This window comes from Calidris pugnax, unplaced genomic scaffold (assembly GCF_001431845.1).
Source record: "Calidris pugnax isolate Ruff unplaced genomic scaffold, ASM143184v1 scaffold349, whole genome shotgun sequence".
In the NCBI taxonomy this organism is placed as follows: domain Eukaryota; kingdom Metazoa; phylum Chordata; class Aves; order Charadriiformes; family Scolopacidae; genus Calidris; species Calidris pugnax.
In genome coordinates this window covers 2,168,212-2,184,595 of record NW_015091088.1, presented here as the reverse complement: position 1 = coordinate 2,184,595, position 16,384 = coordinate 2,168,212, and the positions used below count along the sequence as shown (strand labels likewise).

The window sequence follows — 16,384 nt, the reverse complement described above, 5'->3', positions numbered from 1 at the left end:
CCCCCCCCCCCCACAGGGTTTGCTTCTATGACTTTTCTGTGCTTCTCAGGGTTTTCATGGTCTTTGTTGAAGTGATAACACAAAGCCCCCTGGGATCCCACCACCACTGAATTTACTGTCAGCTGCAGGTTCTTGGTTGCCTCTCGCGTTTCACTGTTTCCACCCCAAACTTGAAGTTCCCTGTACTCAGCCTTGTTCCATGTGGCCAGATGAGCCAAGGAGGCGAGAAGCCTCGCAGGATGTGGTTGCTGAACATCACTGCAGCTGGTTGTATGTCTTGTTTTGCTTGCCTTACAGGGGCTCAACAGCACATGAGCATTGCGGCCTGAGCTGAGGTAGTACCCTAACCAGTGTGCCAGGCATAGGCAATTCCCTACTGGAAAGGAAGCAAGCTGTGTAGTTAACAGTGGCTGTGTTTTCAATCCCTGAAAACAGGTCCTGTTATACAACAGCCCCCAGCAGATCCCTATGAACTTCTGCACTGCTCGCATGATGAACTTAGTAATGAGCAAAGAGAGGACCGTCTGTGAAATTGAACATACGAAACCTAAATAGCCTCCTTTTGCTGAGCCTAATCTAAGTACCACATGGAATAAAAACTAGAGCAGGGTTTGGACAAATTCCATCATATCGTTGCTGTGCTCTGCTTGCGTCCTTTTCACCACTCTTCTGGGTTCGCTAGCTGGAGTGGGCAAGTGCAAGTCCAAAATCTTGCATGCAGGTTCTCACAGGATTGTCACCACTCTGGTGAGGACTGCAACACTTTCCAAATTGTCAGCGAAGTTTATCAAGCGGGAGTGCTCTCTTCCCGACCCCAAAATTACTCCATGAAGATACCTCCTGCCTGTGTAACCTTGTTCCAAACGCCGTGGATGGCTGTGAGTTTAGTTGACTATGGCAAAGATAAAATTGCCAGACAGGGGCAGCACCATCATAAGAGTCTGTTCCTTTCTGCTTCTCAGCATAAACATGCCTCCTGGCCAGTTATAGCTTGGAGGAACAGCTTTTCATGCTCTCGGCACCCATAAAGAGATCCCACTACTTAGGTCTTTCCACTTCTGCTTATTTTGCCCACGTCAGTTGCAATATAAAGCTATAGTCCTTGAAGGAGATCTGCCTTGTGATAGGCACAAGGACTGAAGCTTATTTTGTTGAAATATTTTCTACATTAAATATTTATCTTGATCATGTAGCAGAGGTGGCAGTTTTATTAAAACATTCAGCATGCAATATGTGCGAAAACTCCCTTAAAAGTTTCAAGTTAAAGAATTTAAGTACTGAACCTAAGAGCAACAAAGATGTCTTACTAAAAGCAAGTTTTGTTTGAGATGCATGAGTGATGTGGTTCAAGAACCCCCCCCTATTACCATGCTGTATTTGAAAATGCATTAGCAGATGAGAAGAGTACAAGCTGATGTAGTTTGCTAACAGCATTACAGAAGTAAGGTCCTGTCTCTTTCCCACTTGGAGCCCAGATTATTTAAAAAAACAAACTGGGCTGAGGTCCTGTCCACAGGTTACTATAGAGGCAGAGGTACCGTTGCTGCAGACTTGAAAGGTGATAGAAATATATTGCCTTTAATGCTCTAGATTTCCACAGTTCTCGTTGCTGCAGACTTGAAAGGTGATAGAAATAAATTACCTTTAATACTCTAGATTTCCACAGTTCTATGTATTTTTGGACTCTTTCTGCTAAAGGAGAGCTTGCTAGTGAATAGAGATCAATAGTCCTACTGAGTTCATATAGAGGAGCCCTCTGCACAGCAGTGTCAGAGTACAAGCTGGTGTAGTTTGCTAACAGCATTACAGAAGTAAGGTCCTGTCTCTTTCCCACTTGGAGCCCAGATTATTTAAAAAAACAAACTGGGCTGAGGTCCTGTCCACAGGTTACTATAGAGGCAGAGGTACCGTTGCTGCAGACTTGAAAGGTGATAGAAATATATTGCCTTTAATGCTCTAGATTTCCACAGTTCTCCTATGTATTTTTGGACTCTTTCTGCTAAAGGAGAGCTTGCTAGTGAATAGAGACCAATAGTCCTACTGAGTTCATGTAGAGGAGCCCTCTGCGCAGCAGAGTCAGCGTGCTGTGTTTCTTGTGAGAAACAATTTTCTTGGATGGATGATATGAAAATACATCTTTTTACAGAATTATAAAACAAAAGATTTCTTTAAGTTGTACTTGTGGACTTCATCGTTTGTTGCTAGCTCCATGCTGCTAAGCTTGAAGTTTTAGTTGTTATTCCTTAGATTTAATATTCACTTCATATTTAGTCTTTTGCCTTGCGTTTATTTCTACTTACTGTTTATTTTCCATCCTCCTGTTGGTAGGATACTTAACTTGTGTCCAAGTTGTCTCTATTTATGTACATTAATTATACTTTCCTCAAAGATTGTTTGAAATCATCGTTTGTTGCTAGCTCCATGCTGCTAAGCTTGAAGTTTTAGTTGTTATTCCTTAGATTTAATATTCACTTCATATTTAGTCTTTTGCCTTGCAATTTATTTCTACTTAGTGTTTATTTTCCATCCTCCTGTTGGTAGGATACTTAAGTTGTGTCCAAGTTATCTCTATTTATGTACATAATTATACTTTCCTCAAAGATTATTTGAAACCTCAGTATTGGGAAATGACAGTAACAAAATGCTTATTTTCCTCCTTTTATAAAAAAACACAATGAGGCATTTTTATGTGTTTCACTGATACTCTCTATTCCCAGTCAGGTTACTTGGAATAAAAAAATTGAAAAGAGATAGTACCTTTGTTGGCAGACTCACGGTGCTCATTCAGCTCTTGGTGGAGACAGCGTATGCAGAGGTGCTTGAACGTATTCCTACAGGAAAGCAGTATGAAGACAATTCAGATATAAGCAAAAGACTATCAAAAATCCCCATATATATTTTCTTGCTAGTATATATACACTAGATAGTATATATACAGTGATATACTAAGTAGTTTACCTTAAGCTAACACATATATACATATCTGAGTATTAGCAGTTTTAAGTCCCCTTAACATACCCTTAAACAATCACCTTTTCTTGATTTTCGCACACCTGCCCCTCACCCCGCCCAGTACTCCCAGTCAGTTTTTTGTGTTTGTGGTTATTGGCCATACTACTTCAGGAGGCCAAAATTGGGGGACTTTTGTCATACACTCATAAAACCAGAGCATGCTTATTACAGACGAGTAGCCTTCCTCTCCTCCCTCTGCAACCTTTTAGTGCTGTTTACAAAATAAATAAATAAAGAAGGCTCTGTTTTCCAGCTTGTGGTCCAGCTTTCCAACGTTAAATAACATGTGCCTGTGTGTGTCAACGCATACGCACACACTCTGGCCTCATCAGCCAGCAGGATTTTTAATTCCTGGGAGGGATCGCCATATGGAAGTGGATGGACAGTAAGCTGTTACTGCGCAGAGGAAGGAGGAATGATTCAGGGCCGTCTGCTGGATAGTTTTCAAAATGCTTTGGCAGTTTGACTCATTTATATACAGAGACTGAAAAAAAAAAATCGCAAAGAATGTCACTCTGCTAGAGGCGAGGATTTTGAGTTGTGCCAACACATCCATGAACATAGGGCTGAAGTGAGATGAAGTTGCAGCTCTTTTGTATTTGCTCCCTTGCTAGAAGCAGACCTTATGCATTGAGGCATGAAAGAACTTAAACAGAACAACCCATTATAGTCACTGTAATTTAAGAAATGCATCTTCTAACCTCTCTGGGGAAGGGACTGGTCATTATTTTGCAGCAGCACATAGCTCCAAGGGACTTTGACCTATCTGGCTTCCGAGTCCTCCTGCAACATAGATACCAAGTAATCTGGACAGCTTTGAGCAGGCTTTCTCTTTCCTCTGAACATATGTTAATCCTACTGCTTGATGAGGGATGTTTGCTTTTGGAAGAAGAGATCTGACTTTATTAAAAATTATAGTGATGCAGTTCATCTCTCATAGTGACCTTGAGATAGTTACTTCGGTGTGTTTGGATGTGCTGTGTAATGGAAGAGATTTTTTTATGTTCACAGCTGCTGTTGATTTCCCCCACCCATACAAAAAAGAAAAATACACTACGAGTTAAGGAATTTCTTAATCCCTAGCATAGCGTCCTTTTTTCTCTTGTGCTGGTGCAGTTTGTGGGGCTGCCTTCAGCGTCTCCCTAAGAAAAAACACAGTTTATATTTCATACTACTAACTATATCCTCCCTATTTCATATTCTCCACACCTGTATAACTTGAGAAAGTCTTAAATAGTTAAGTACAGAAGAGTAGTGCTCTCTTCTGTTATTACCTGGTTTTCTGAAACTCCAAGTGTTCAGAAGCTCCAGTTTGTTGCCAAGAAAATGTGTCTTCAGAGTAAAAGCCTGTGACAGCCTGATAGCTCAAAACTGTCTTCTTTGCCACTCTTCACACCTTCGGTACTGTTACAGTATTCCTTTTTTTTCTGGCTTTAATTGATAGTCAGCCAGCAAATACAACAGCGTATAAAAACAAGAGTGCAAAAAAAAGACAGCCACAAACCTACTGCTTGCAACACTTCCAAACCAAGGAACCTCTCCCTAATCCTTTTTATATACACCTGAATGAGAGATATTTAAGTTCACCTGGGACCACACTTAGGGTTTCAGCTGAGTCATCCTGCTCTGGCCATCTTCTCCGGGCTTTTGAGGACCAACTTGTAGCCAAACAATTAGTGCATAAGCACAACATTGTCAGGAAGCCCCAGATTTTGAAGTTTGTTCAAAGCTTAAATATTGTTCTTGCTAATGCACTGATGTTCTCATATCCAGGTTTTATTTAATTTGCACAATGTCGGGGTCGTGCAATTTAAGTTTACATAGCTAGTCTTGTAATGGAGAGCAAGTTTTAGCTGCTTCAAAAATTTTCCAAGGGAACTCTTTAGAAGAAAAGCCAGCAAGAATAATTTTTGGTCCCATTTGAAAAGCACAGAAACTGAGTGCACGTATTCTGCTCATGTCACACCTGTGTTAGCTGAATTTTAGCAAAGGCCTTGCTTGAACCCACAGGGTGCAACTCTACAACAGCTCACAGTGATCTCAGTGCAACTTCAGTTCCCACATCCCTGTCTGGGTCTTCCCGCTTTGTTCCTTGCAACAGCGCTAATACACATCTGATTTGGGGGTTAACTGATTCAGGGAACTCGGTGTGTCTCCCTGAAGACTAAGCAAAAATAGGCTGGGATTTTTGGACACTGGTTTAGTTCCAGGACAAGCAGAGGAGGAGATGGGAACGATAGGAGTTGGGAACCCAGGAAGAATTCATGTTTGCTTCAAAAAAATACATGTGGTGGCTTTCAAGTCTTGCTTGCATTTGATTTAGGTTTGTTTTCCCTTTTCTGTAACTGTGGAAATTACACTGATGCTAGTTTGACTCACGACTATTTCAAAATAATATTAAAGTGACTAATATCTGAAAAATGTGCGTGTTGTTTGACTCGCGGTTCAGGGCTCATTTCATTGGAGGGCCTCTGACTGCTGCAAATTGCTTTAAATTGGCAGAGCACTTCTCATAATGAGCAATACTTCAACATAATTTAATTGGGTTCCCTGCCAAGGAGGAAACTGTAATCCCAAAGCTTTTTGATGGTGTCACCCGGTCAGTGGTCATCTCTTGGCTTGGGGTTCAGGTATGGATGAGTATGGGATGACTCAGATGGTCTAACCACCACGGTGCTGAAGACTTTATCACCAGGATCTGGGATATTTGTCTGACTTCTCCCCTGTTGCGAGGAGTGAAGCTGCTGGGGTCTGGCAGTGGGAACGGCAAGCCCTGCTTTCCAGGGAGGCTGCTCGGCAGCTGGAGGAGACCTCTGCTGCTCTGAGACTTCGAACCATCGTGCCTGTGACAGCAAGGACCCCTGGCTAGACTGAGCCTTCCTGAGCTGTTAGACATCTGTCTGGCTTGCGATGAAACGGCAAGCAGCAATACAGATAATTTCCCGCTTGCTTTTTTAGCTGGAAATGCACCTTGAGAAGCCCATGGGAAGCAACCATGGCCAAAGCTTTTGCCAGCAATATGCAGGGCAGGGGGGAGTCTCAGTATGCAGAAACTGAAATTTAAAATCTGCCTGGGTCTGATACTACTATAATATGTGAAGACCTGGTAAGCACAGCATGTTTTACAGAGATCTCACCCAAATGCTGATGCTGGCCATTGGACAGCAAAGTCTGCAATGTCTGAGGTCCAGATGTGGTAGAAGTATGGATGGTTTTAAGATTAGACAGATTCAAAAGCAAAATGAAGACCCATCCTGGGTCAGTTCAAATGTTTGATGATTAAGACTGGAAGATCTCAAAAACTTTTATTGTGTCAGGAAGAATCGGTTCCAATTTTGGGGTTCTGAAACCAGGATCGAAGGATTTCAGGTCTAATCCTGTGACCTTAAGTAATCTATTTCATTCATCGCCTCAAACTGAATTGCTGTGGCTGAGCAGCGTGCGTGCAGAATCCTCTTACCCTGTAGCTTTCCTCGCCGTATGACTTCACCTGTAAATAGAAGTCAGCTATAATTAGATGTGGAGCTTGCATCTGCCCTGCGATTGCAACAGGGAGCCTTAATTCAACGTGAATGGAATTTCCTTGGACATTCGTCAGGGAAGGAAGCACCAGACCTGTAACTGAGACCCTTTGCAGGGGACAGCCCTGACGACTCCTCCTCCTGTGCAATACCACAACACTGTTTTAGCTATCTGCATCAGTTGGAAAAAAAATGCAGTACATTAAGCTTGTAAAGGGGACGTGTGATCTTTGTTTAGTTGGACTAGCTGAAAAAAACAGCTCTGAACTAGTTTCCCCAAATTCTTCATAGTTTTCTGTCTTGTCAGTTCGGCAAACCCCATGAGTTATAGTTGTTTCAAGAGCTTCTCAGCTATTGCAGCCAGTTGTAATAGAGACATATGTATGAGGGAAAAAATGCATCCTGTAAACCAGCTGCTTTGGGATTTGTATAAAATTAAGGTTTGTGTGTTTTGTGTGTCTGCGAAGGAAAAGGCCAGTGAACAGCAAATTCAGCTAACCTTATGTTTTTAAACCAAACAGCCTCTTTACCCCCTGAGTCTTTCTCAGCACAGTGATATCTGGGGAGGTGTAGAGGGAAACTTCTGCCTGTGTCACCTGGAACGTGTATGGTTTTTGAATGGGACATCAGAGCTCCTTTCTGACAAGAATCTGGAAAAGTAGATCAGTTGAATTTGTATGTGTGCAAGCTCACTCTTAAGACATGAGTGCACCTCATTAATTAAAGTTTTGGACTGTGCTGAAGCCCTATATGCATAAGAACAGCTAATGAGAATTTTACCTGAGCTCATTTTATGTCTCTTAGGCCATTAGGATTAAAAAGGTCTTGACTGATACTGAGCGTGAAAGCGCACAAAACAGAGAGCCTAGATAGCTAATAGAAAAATTGAGTTAATTTCCCTTCAGACTGTGATTTCAAGTCTTGTACAAGTGGAGTGCAAAAGGAGGACTCCATGTATTGAAAATAATATCTTGTGAAAGCAATGAGAAGAGCCTTCCCTTCAATTGTTGCTTCCCTGGGAAAACTACAGGAGGGAGCAATCCGTGTGCTTTCGCTGTGAATAGCGAAATGCTGTCATCTTGTCTGCAGGTTCTGCACACAGCAAATAACTCAGCGGTGACGTAGGTTGTGCTTCAGTCTGGGGGATAAACTAGGAAATCCAGAAAGTCTGCATCGGGGCAGTACAAGGTAGCACTGCAGATAACTGCAGAAAACCAAACTTTGTAGGAAGAAACACCCTTTTCTGTTATGGGCCTCTATTCTGCAAAGGTCTGAGCACCTGCTTAACTCCATGTGCTGGGAGCAGTTGGGCTGACGTCAACATAGTATTTATTGTACATAAACTCCAGGGCATATGTTTTTGCAGAGTGCCACTGGGGAAGGTAATCTGGCAGGCTAGAAATGAGGAAATGTTGCTGAGTGGCAGAAGGTAATGGTTGTGATGGTCTTTCAGACTTACAGGGATGCCAAAGGAAAAATATGATCCTCCAGATCCTCGCAGAATTTACACCATCATGTCAGCAGAAGAGGTAGCCAACGGGAAGAAGTCACACTGGGCTGAATTAGAGATCTCGGGTGAGTTGACTTGGTTTTGAATTTTGGTTTGTTGGTGAAGTTGGTGCCCCAGAATCACACCAGACTCTTTCAGTTAGGGGGATCCTGTTGGGAAGACAGTTTTTCTGAGTTGGGGGAAGAGGAGTAATTGATTTATCAGATTGCCTTTGAGCTTGGCTGGCTTATATTCAGCCCAGTTGATTTAAAACACCAACTCAGGATGTGAGTTTTCGGGTAGCACATCTGCTTCACTAGAACTGCACCTTGGTCTCTAACTCAGAGGGTTAAATAATTATTTAAAATCTGCTTGTGGGAAAGATACCCAGAGGTATCTTCTGCAAGAGTCACTGAGTGTTCTAGTGAAATGGTAGGGTTTCCACCCTGGATATCCCATAATGGGAAATCCCTCATAGTTTGTATCTGATGGTTTGAGACTGCAAATCTGACTGAAGAGGTGGTCCTTTGTTTTTCTTTTTTAGGTAGAGTACGGAGCTTAAGTACATCACTTTGGTCACTGACACACTTGACTGCTCTGCACCTCAATGACAATAATCTTACTCGCATTCCACCTGATATTGCCAAGCTTCATAATCTGGTTTACCTGGATCTGTCATCCAACAAACTCAGAAGTTTACCAGCAGAACTAGGAAACATGGTATCTCTCAGGTGAGAAAAATTATTGTGGTTAATTGTTCAAAAATCTATATTCTGGGATTGGGACATAGAATCTTATTTTGCTTTTGATTCTTGTATTTAAAATAGTTCTGAAAAATTGAAGGTTGGTGCAAAGCTTCAGTTCTAATAATTACTTTAGGGTTCATTACCCTTCTTTTCTGATCTCTACAGATACATGTCTGTAAGATACGTAGTCCTCTGCTCTGAAATATTCTTTGAGACATGGTGATTGCCCGCTGTTTAAATTCTCCCTGATTTAATTTTGTGTTTGGGGTTTTTGTGGGTTTTTTTTTCCTAATGAAAGTATCTTGGTCGTGCTTTGAAATGGGAAGATTGGCATATCTTTCCATAATACAAAAAAAATTCAGGGTGAAAAGTGTCATCTTTGAAGATGAGTGGCATATAGCTCTTTAAAAGTGTTCTTCTGAAGTGATACTCATCAAAAGTGTTTTTGCATTTGCTGCAGGGAATTGCTTTTAAATAACAATCTGTTACGGGTTTTGCCTTACGAACTTGGACGGCTCTTCCAGCTACAAACTCTAGGTTTGAAAGGTGAGCGAGTTCTTTACAGTTAAATACTCGTGGGAGTACTCTTGAATTACTAAGGGGGCTGGGCTCAAAAGCTTTGTGTATTACCTGGACATTTTATTACAGTTTATTTGAGATACTAAGCTTGCAGCAAAAATCACCACCCAGTTTTTAAAAAAATGCTTTTCTCTTTTAATGCTATTAAACTTCTTTACAAGCCTTTTTCAAATCTGTAGGTAGTTAAATAAACCCTTGAACCTACTGTATTATTGATTGAGATGAGTCAAAGGAAGAAAGTCTCCGTGTGCTAGCTATTTCTGTAGCATCTCTCACTGTAGTATTCTACAGTTCCAAGTTAAGCAACCTAAATATCTTCTGGGTCAATTTGTCTGTTCTCATGACGGGAGATTTTCTTTGGTTGAAAAGCCTCAAGAAAGTCAGGCAGCTAATCACCCGGTTGTTGTTTTATGCTGTTGGCAGGCAATCCTTTATCACAAGATATTCTCAGCCTCTACCAGGATCCAGACGGAACTCGAAAGCTACTGAACTACATGCTTGACAATCTAGCAGGTGACAGCCATACAAATCTGATTGACAGAAGTGGTTTAAATGCATGCATTTCTGACAGCATTTGCTGCTAAGACAAGATTCTGAACCACTGAAGGGAGGGTGTTTTCTAACTGCTTTTGCATTTTGGTCAAGTGGCTCCAGTTGTACACACAAACACATGCTCACACATAGTGGAAGGGGTTGGCATATATTGTCTAAGATTTTCCCATGTTACAGCCAATTGTTCTCAACTGTTCTGTTTAAAACCCTTCAGTTACCAACAAACTGCAAATTCTTCCTTGCTGAAGCCGTTTTGATACTTTCCACTAGAAGTTACAATCCAAATACTAGCAGAATGTCAAATGAGATCTAGAAATAGCAAAGTGATTAAGAATATCCATTACCTGACTTAAATCCTGCTTCGTGGTTCTGTAACCGAGCTTTCTGGTTTGCCACTTGATGTCTACTAAGTTAAAACACTGCAGGAGTGATGGACATCAGGCGAGGTTCTTGGAGAAGGGGAGCACAGGATGTCTGAACCACTACAGGATTTTACCCTTCCTTCTTCAGCAGTCTATTCAAGGTGCAGGCATATTTCAGCGGTGCTTCTAGATTTGAAAGCAAGAGACAAAAATAGTCATGAATCTTACAACTGACAAATATGTTTATACTATACCTAGCCTTTAAATGATTTTTGCCTCCCCTGGAGTGTAAAAAGAATCAGGATTTGAGGTTGCAAAGCACAGTAGGGAACATTACTGTTCAGTCATCATTTTGACTTAGAAATTATAACTTACAAATATAAACCTGAAATAAATCACTGTTTTACTTTTTTTTTTTTAGTTCATCCAGAGCAGCTGCCTCCAAGGCCATGGATTACTTTAAAAGAACGAGACCAAATTCTGCCCTCAGGTAAATCTGTGGGTTTTTTCCCTGTGTTCACACAATGATGCGCTGAAAAACTTTTATTTGGCTTTATTTTCAGAAAAGACTTATGCCTTACATGGATCAGATTGAAAACAGCAATTTGTGTTAACTCATACTAAAACAATTAATATACAGCTATGCTGTAAAGAGCATTTTTGTATTTTGAACAGGATGCTGGTCATTTCTTTTCCATGCTAGGCTTTTTTCATAACTGTTCTAGCAACTGATGCCCGAGCCAAAGAGATTTTTTTTAAAAAATTAATTTCTCAGAACTAATAACAGCTGTGAAATAACTGTATTCAAATGGCGTGTCCATGCACACGCTGAGTGAAGTTGGACTGTGAGAAGCCCCTGTCTGCCAGTGAACCCGTGGAGCGCCCGGTACTGAAGTTCGTTTCATGCCCTCTATTGTCGCTTTTGCTGAAGTGCAAGAGGAGCATTTCTTCCTGCTGTCCAAATCCAGTGACTCCTCTTCCCCTGAGCATCCTGAATATAGCCCTCCAAAAGCGCCCGAGAGCTTCTATAAAGGAGAAGAATGCTAATAGTGTTATTGCAGGTGATCAGGTTAATAACCAGCAAGAATAATTTGGCAGTCCTCTACGCTTTTTCTATTTAGAAGCATGAAGTTGGCAGGTCTTCAAAACTTACCTCGGTTGTGTGTTAGGCCAGCTAACATTGCAGCTAAAATAATCTGTCACTTTTTTTCTATTAAAGAACAATAAACCAGGAAAAAAAGAGGGAAGAAACAGGAGATGCCAAAAGTCCCATGAGCCACCACAGCATTTCTGTTTCAAATTCCCTTACAAATCAGTATCTCAGTGGCATTTTATGGAGTTTGGTTTTACTTTTTGAATCAAAGTTCCTGAGCAGAAACATAAGTCAGAAGTCATTACAAAGCATGGTGTTAGGATACTAAGCTGTGGAATATTTCATCGTAGAAACTGTAACAAGCCAATTGATTGCTATTATAAAATTTAAACAACTGAACAGCAGAAATCTTCATTGCCTACGAGTGTAAAAAAATACAGCTGTGGGGTAGCCTCACAGTAAGCCTCATAGCTCACTTCTTTGCCTGCAAATGTGAGCAGTCTTTTCCCAGTGGCATGGTGCTAGGATGTTTAGGATCTTTTTTAATTGGTGTAAAATCTGAGGGAGTTGAGAAGTTTGTGTGTGAGAAGTGTGTTTCAAGTTGAATGATCCAATGAGCAGCGTGCTGACTTCTCTCTTTTTTACAAAATGTGACCAATAATGTATTAGGTCCTTGTTAATTTATTACTTCATTTCTCTTTCCCTTCCCTGCCTTCACCTAGACCTCTATCTCAACCTTAGACTTCATAGACACAGATACAACTTGATACAACTTAGAAATGTTGTACAGGTGCTTGAAGAATTGTACAAAAGTTTTGGAATCAGTCTAAAAATGAAGTGTTCTAAAGCAGCATTTCTCTCCGATGCTGTGGTATCATTGCACAGTAACACCCTCTTTAGCAGCTTGGTTTTGCCTTTGCTTTAAAATTGTACAGGCCACTTAAGTCTGAAGTTGCTGTATCAAGGCACCTCATGCAATAAATACTGGGTTTTGACTCCATCACTCAGATGGCTGCTACTTTCCCTCTCCTTACCCCCAAATCCAGAGAGAGACCTTCTAATTGTTGCCAACCCCTCGGTCTCCCCCATCCTCAAAGGGAATAAAGAATTGACTGCAAAATGGGCTTGCATTGCTTTGTTATGCTCGTGATGCCATCTTGTTTTGGTGGCAATGCTGATTTGCTTTCAGGAAGAGTTTAGCTGTACATGGCAACTGCTGGCTCAGCTGGGCCTTTTTCACTCCTGCTCATGAAACGCTCAGTGGAATAAGCCCACTGACTTGTGTTCAGTAGGCCCTCCAGAACAGACCATGTAAGCTTCAGTATTTTGGCTAGAATAAGTTTGGCATTTGTAATAATCTTCAGAGGCTGATAAACTTTGCCTTTCTTTCTTTCCTTCCAGCTTCATTCACAGTTATGTGTTACAATGTGTTGTGTGATAAATATGCCACCCGGCAGCTCTACGGCTACTGCCCATCTTGGGCACTCAATTGGGAGTATAGAAAAAAGGGAATCATGGAAGAAATCGTCAACTGTGATGCAGATATCATTAGTCTTCAGGTAATTGGAAAATAACTGTATTTTTCATCAGAAACAGAAAACATTGACTTCCACCTTTAGAATGAAATGCTTCCTTGAAAGCACCCTATTTCTCTGCTTGCTAACAAATTCTGGGGCTTACCAACCAAGCTGTGTACACAGCTCCTTGCTCCTTGGTTATGCAATGGCTTTGTGTTCTATGAAATGAGACAAAGAGAGTGAGATAAAATTAGCTAAATTAGCAGGTAATTTGCCTTGGAACATCTGGGTCTTTTCCCCCTCAGATAAGCATCCTAAATACTTTCCCTCTGGGTGCACAGGGTTTACTGCAGAAAGGGAGAATACAGAGTGCTATAACCCCATATGCCACTATTCCTAGTCCATTCCTGCTTCGTACACAAGTTAAAGTCTCAAAAAAACTCTCATTGGCAAACAAGGGGACTCTCATGGTCAAAGTTAAATATCGATTATCATTGGTACATGTACCCTGCTATGTTATCAGAAATTTATTGCAGAAGTTTAGAACAGTTGAATGCTTCTGCCTTTAAACTGATCTTTCGGCTTTTAAGCAAGTTCTGGTAGGCAAAAATCTTGCACAAGAAGAGAGTAGTTACCTTGGTTTGAAAACCTCAAGAGATCAATCTCTGAAATCCTCTTGGAGACCAAAAGTTACTACAAAGAAAATGTGTTGTTATGGAACAGCGAGACACCCTTGTGCAAAAGAGCTCTCCAGATTAAATATTAATTGCTGCTGGATATCTATTGATCTAACCTAGGACGGTATCAGCATTCAGGTGTAATCTATTGCTATTCAAAACACACCTGTCACTTTACCTTTTGGGAGGATTCCAGGATATCCAGGAATGCAAATCTGTTTCCAGCAGACCATTAATCTAAGAAGTGACAGGATCTGTGCAAACAGAATCTTTTCCCTTTGGTGAGAGCTGCTGCCTGCAAGCCAAGGCAGGCCCAAGTTGCCATACAGCCATAGGAAGGATTTCTTTGACTTTGTTACCCTGAAGGTATTTGTGTTCAATTCCAGGAAGTGGAAACAGAGCAATACTTCACCCTTTTTCTGCCAGCCTTGAAAGAACGGGGATACGATGGATTCTTTTCTCCAAAGTCACGTGCCAAAATCATGTCTGAGCAGGAGAAAAAGCATGTGGATGGCTGTGCAATATTCTTCAAAACTGAAAAGTAAGGGGCAGAAACAGCTTTTTTAAAAATACATTAAACCCAGCTTGATTTAGGTCTGAAAGCTTTCCTCTCCCAGGGTGCATGGTAACCAAAGTATTGTGCTATAAAACAAAAGATAAAGTTCACTACAGAGAATGATCCTCCTTTCCTCTTTGCTGCTCTATTTGCAACCAAGTCCTTCCATTCCTTTCAGACTACAAAGAAAGATATCTCTCCAGAAACATGGGAGCTGCAGCAGAGCTAGTATGACTAAAAACTTATGTGATTCATGTGCGCATTTTTTTGGCAGATCTAATGAATACTTCACCTCTACAAACTTTTGCTTTGCTTGACAGAAGTTTCACCTCCTCTAAGATTAAAGATCTATAAACTGTGCTGGCTTAAGGTATTAAAAGATGTATTGCAGCCAAAGGATCACAGAATATTCCCTGCTTTTATGAATGGAAACATTACATTATTGAATACTTGATCCAAAAAGTTCTGCTACATTAAAAACATCAGACTATTGGGAAGGGAGGAGAGATGCTGGCACTCACACTTCTCATCTGTGTGAACTGCTCATGGGTTGTACCACCCTGAGTAGCCCTCTGAACATTCTCCCAAAACAGTTTTCAGCAATTAGAATGAAGTTTTGCAAAGCTTTAGCTCCTTTTCAGAGTTTTCATTGCTTCCAGAAATAAAAATATGTCTTTCAGATCATGTATAAAAAAACAGTTCCACTGGTTTTGAATAGAGGAAGTGAGTGAAAACAAACGTGTGTTTTTCAAACCTTCAAACTTTGATACTAACAAGGATATATACAGAGCTGGTTACTATGCAGTGGTGCGCTCAGTTAAAAAACAGAACATCCTTTTTCTTTTTTTAGTACTAACACTTTTTTTTTTAAATTTCTAAGAGGACAAAACCAAAAAAACCCCTTTCAATAGGTAGCCTTCAGTTTGTCCCAGAGCAAGGTGTTTTCGGGCATACTAAAGTTGAAAAGGAAAAAAAAAACAATTTCACAAAACTAGCAGTGGTAGATAGTGGTTTGAAAGAAGCTGGTTTTTAATACTGCATTTGCCCAAACTAAAAGCCAAGCCTTTAATTACCATCTTATCTAAATTTTTTGCCTGGAACACTCCTGAGGAGGTGCAATAACCTCTCAGCCTTGCTCCAAATAGTGCTCTCAGGGTGCCAGGCTGAAACAGGTAAACACTTCCTAAAGCCCAGGTATCTTGTCTGCCCTGAGAGTCATCTCACTTGCCAGATCAAGAGCTCTACCCTGACTGGGGAAATGTTTCTTAGAACTATTTTTACTTTTATAAAACAAGAGGACAAAAGAAATATGCCTCACCCTGTCCTGCAGGCTCTGTCCTTGGACATGGTAAACCAGAGTTCAGGTAGAAACCCTGTCATTTCACATAGCTGTGTGTCACACGTGTTCACACGTGATTCTTCTTATTTAACCAGATTTACGCTGGTGCAGAAGCATACGGTGGAGTTCAACCAGGTGGCAATGGCTAATTCTGAAGGTTCAGAGGCTATGTTAAACAGAGTGATGACGAAGGACAACATCGGAGTTGCCGTGGTGTTAGAGGTGCATAAAGAATTATTTGGAGCAAGTGAGTATGACTGTGGTTCTCTCATTATTCAGTTCCACATAAAGGCATCAGTTATTCTTTAGGTGATACAGCTCTTTAGAATAATGTTGCCATTGTTGGTAGTAACCAAATACTTGCAGATGAGCAAATACTGTTCACTAATTTGAGAAATGCTAGCCCATTGATGTCCAAGACAGGACACAGATGACATGATTTCCTGGTCTGCTTGCACTTGCAGCCAGATGCCCAGCATTAAGCTTTCTCCTCTCAAGCTTTTGTCCCTGCTTACTCTGCTAAATTCTACTTGAACAATTAAGCTTTTCCAAGGTCAGTGTGTTTACATGCATATGCTCTTACCAATGGTTGTCAGTAGTGTTCAACTTCTATTTTCAACTCTCTTTTCTTCCCCTTGATTGAATCCTTCCATCCTCCCCCAGTGATTGTATGACAGTGCTAATGTACTGATGTGGAAGAATGAGATTATCAGGTATCTTTTCATGCCACTTGATTGACTGGCTGTCACATTTTCTTAAAAGTTTGATCAGATGCAGTAGACAATTTCAACATACTTCAAATTACCACCCTGCTCTGTCTGTGTGTCTGGTTTTCTGCTGGCTCGTTTCCAGTGTACCCTGCAAAAGAGCAGAGTGTCTAAATTACAGGACTGGAAGGAGCTGCCTGTGACTTTATGCCCCATGTTCCAGAGTACTGTTTC

At 41.0% G+C, this 16,384-nt stretch overlaps 1 protein-coding gene across 1 annotated transcript in view; it reads left to right on the top strand.

Annotated features, from left to right (window-relative positions):
- Window positions 1–16,384, top strand: part of CNOT6L (CCR4-NOT transcription complex subunit 6-like) — a 34,453-nt gene that overhangs the window by 10,204 nt on the left and 7,865 nt on the right. The window contains exons 2-9 of the mRNA XM_014957813.1: window positions 7,987–8,108; window positions 8,567–8,753; window positions 9,229–9,314; window positions 9,771–9,860; window positions 10,683–10,751; window positions 12,756–12,913; window positions 13,935–14,089; window positions 15,539–15,690. Coding sequence (XP_014813299.1) covers window positions 7,997–8,108; window positions 8,567–8,753; window positions 9,229–9,314; window positions 9,771–9,860; window positions 10,683–10,751; window positions 12,756–12,913; window positions 13,935–14,089; window positions 15,539–15,690 — 1,009 coding nt within the window. The 5' untranslated portion in view covers window positions 7,987–7,996. The remainder of the gene's footprint in view (window positions 1–7,986; window positions 8,109–8,566; window positions 8,754–9,228; window positions 9,315–9,770; window positions 9,861–10,682; window positions 10,752–12,755; window positions 12,914–13,934; window positions 14,090–15,538; window positions 15,691–16,384) is intronic.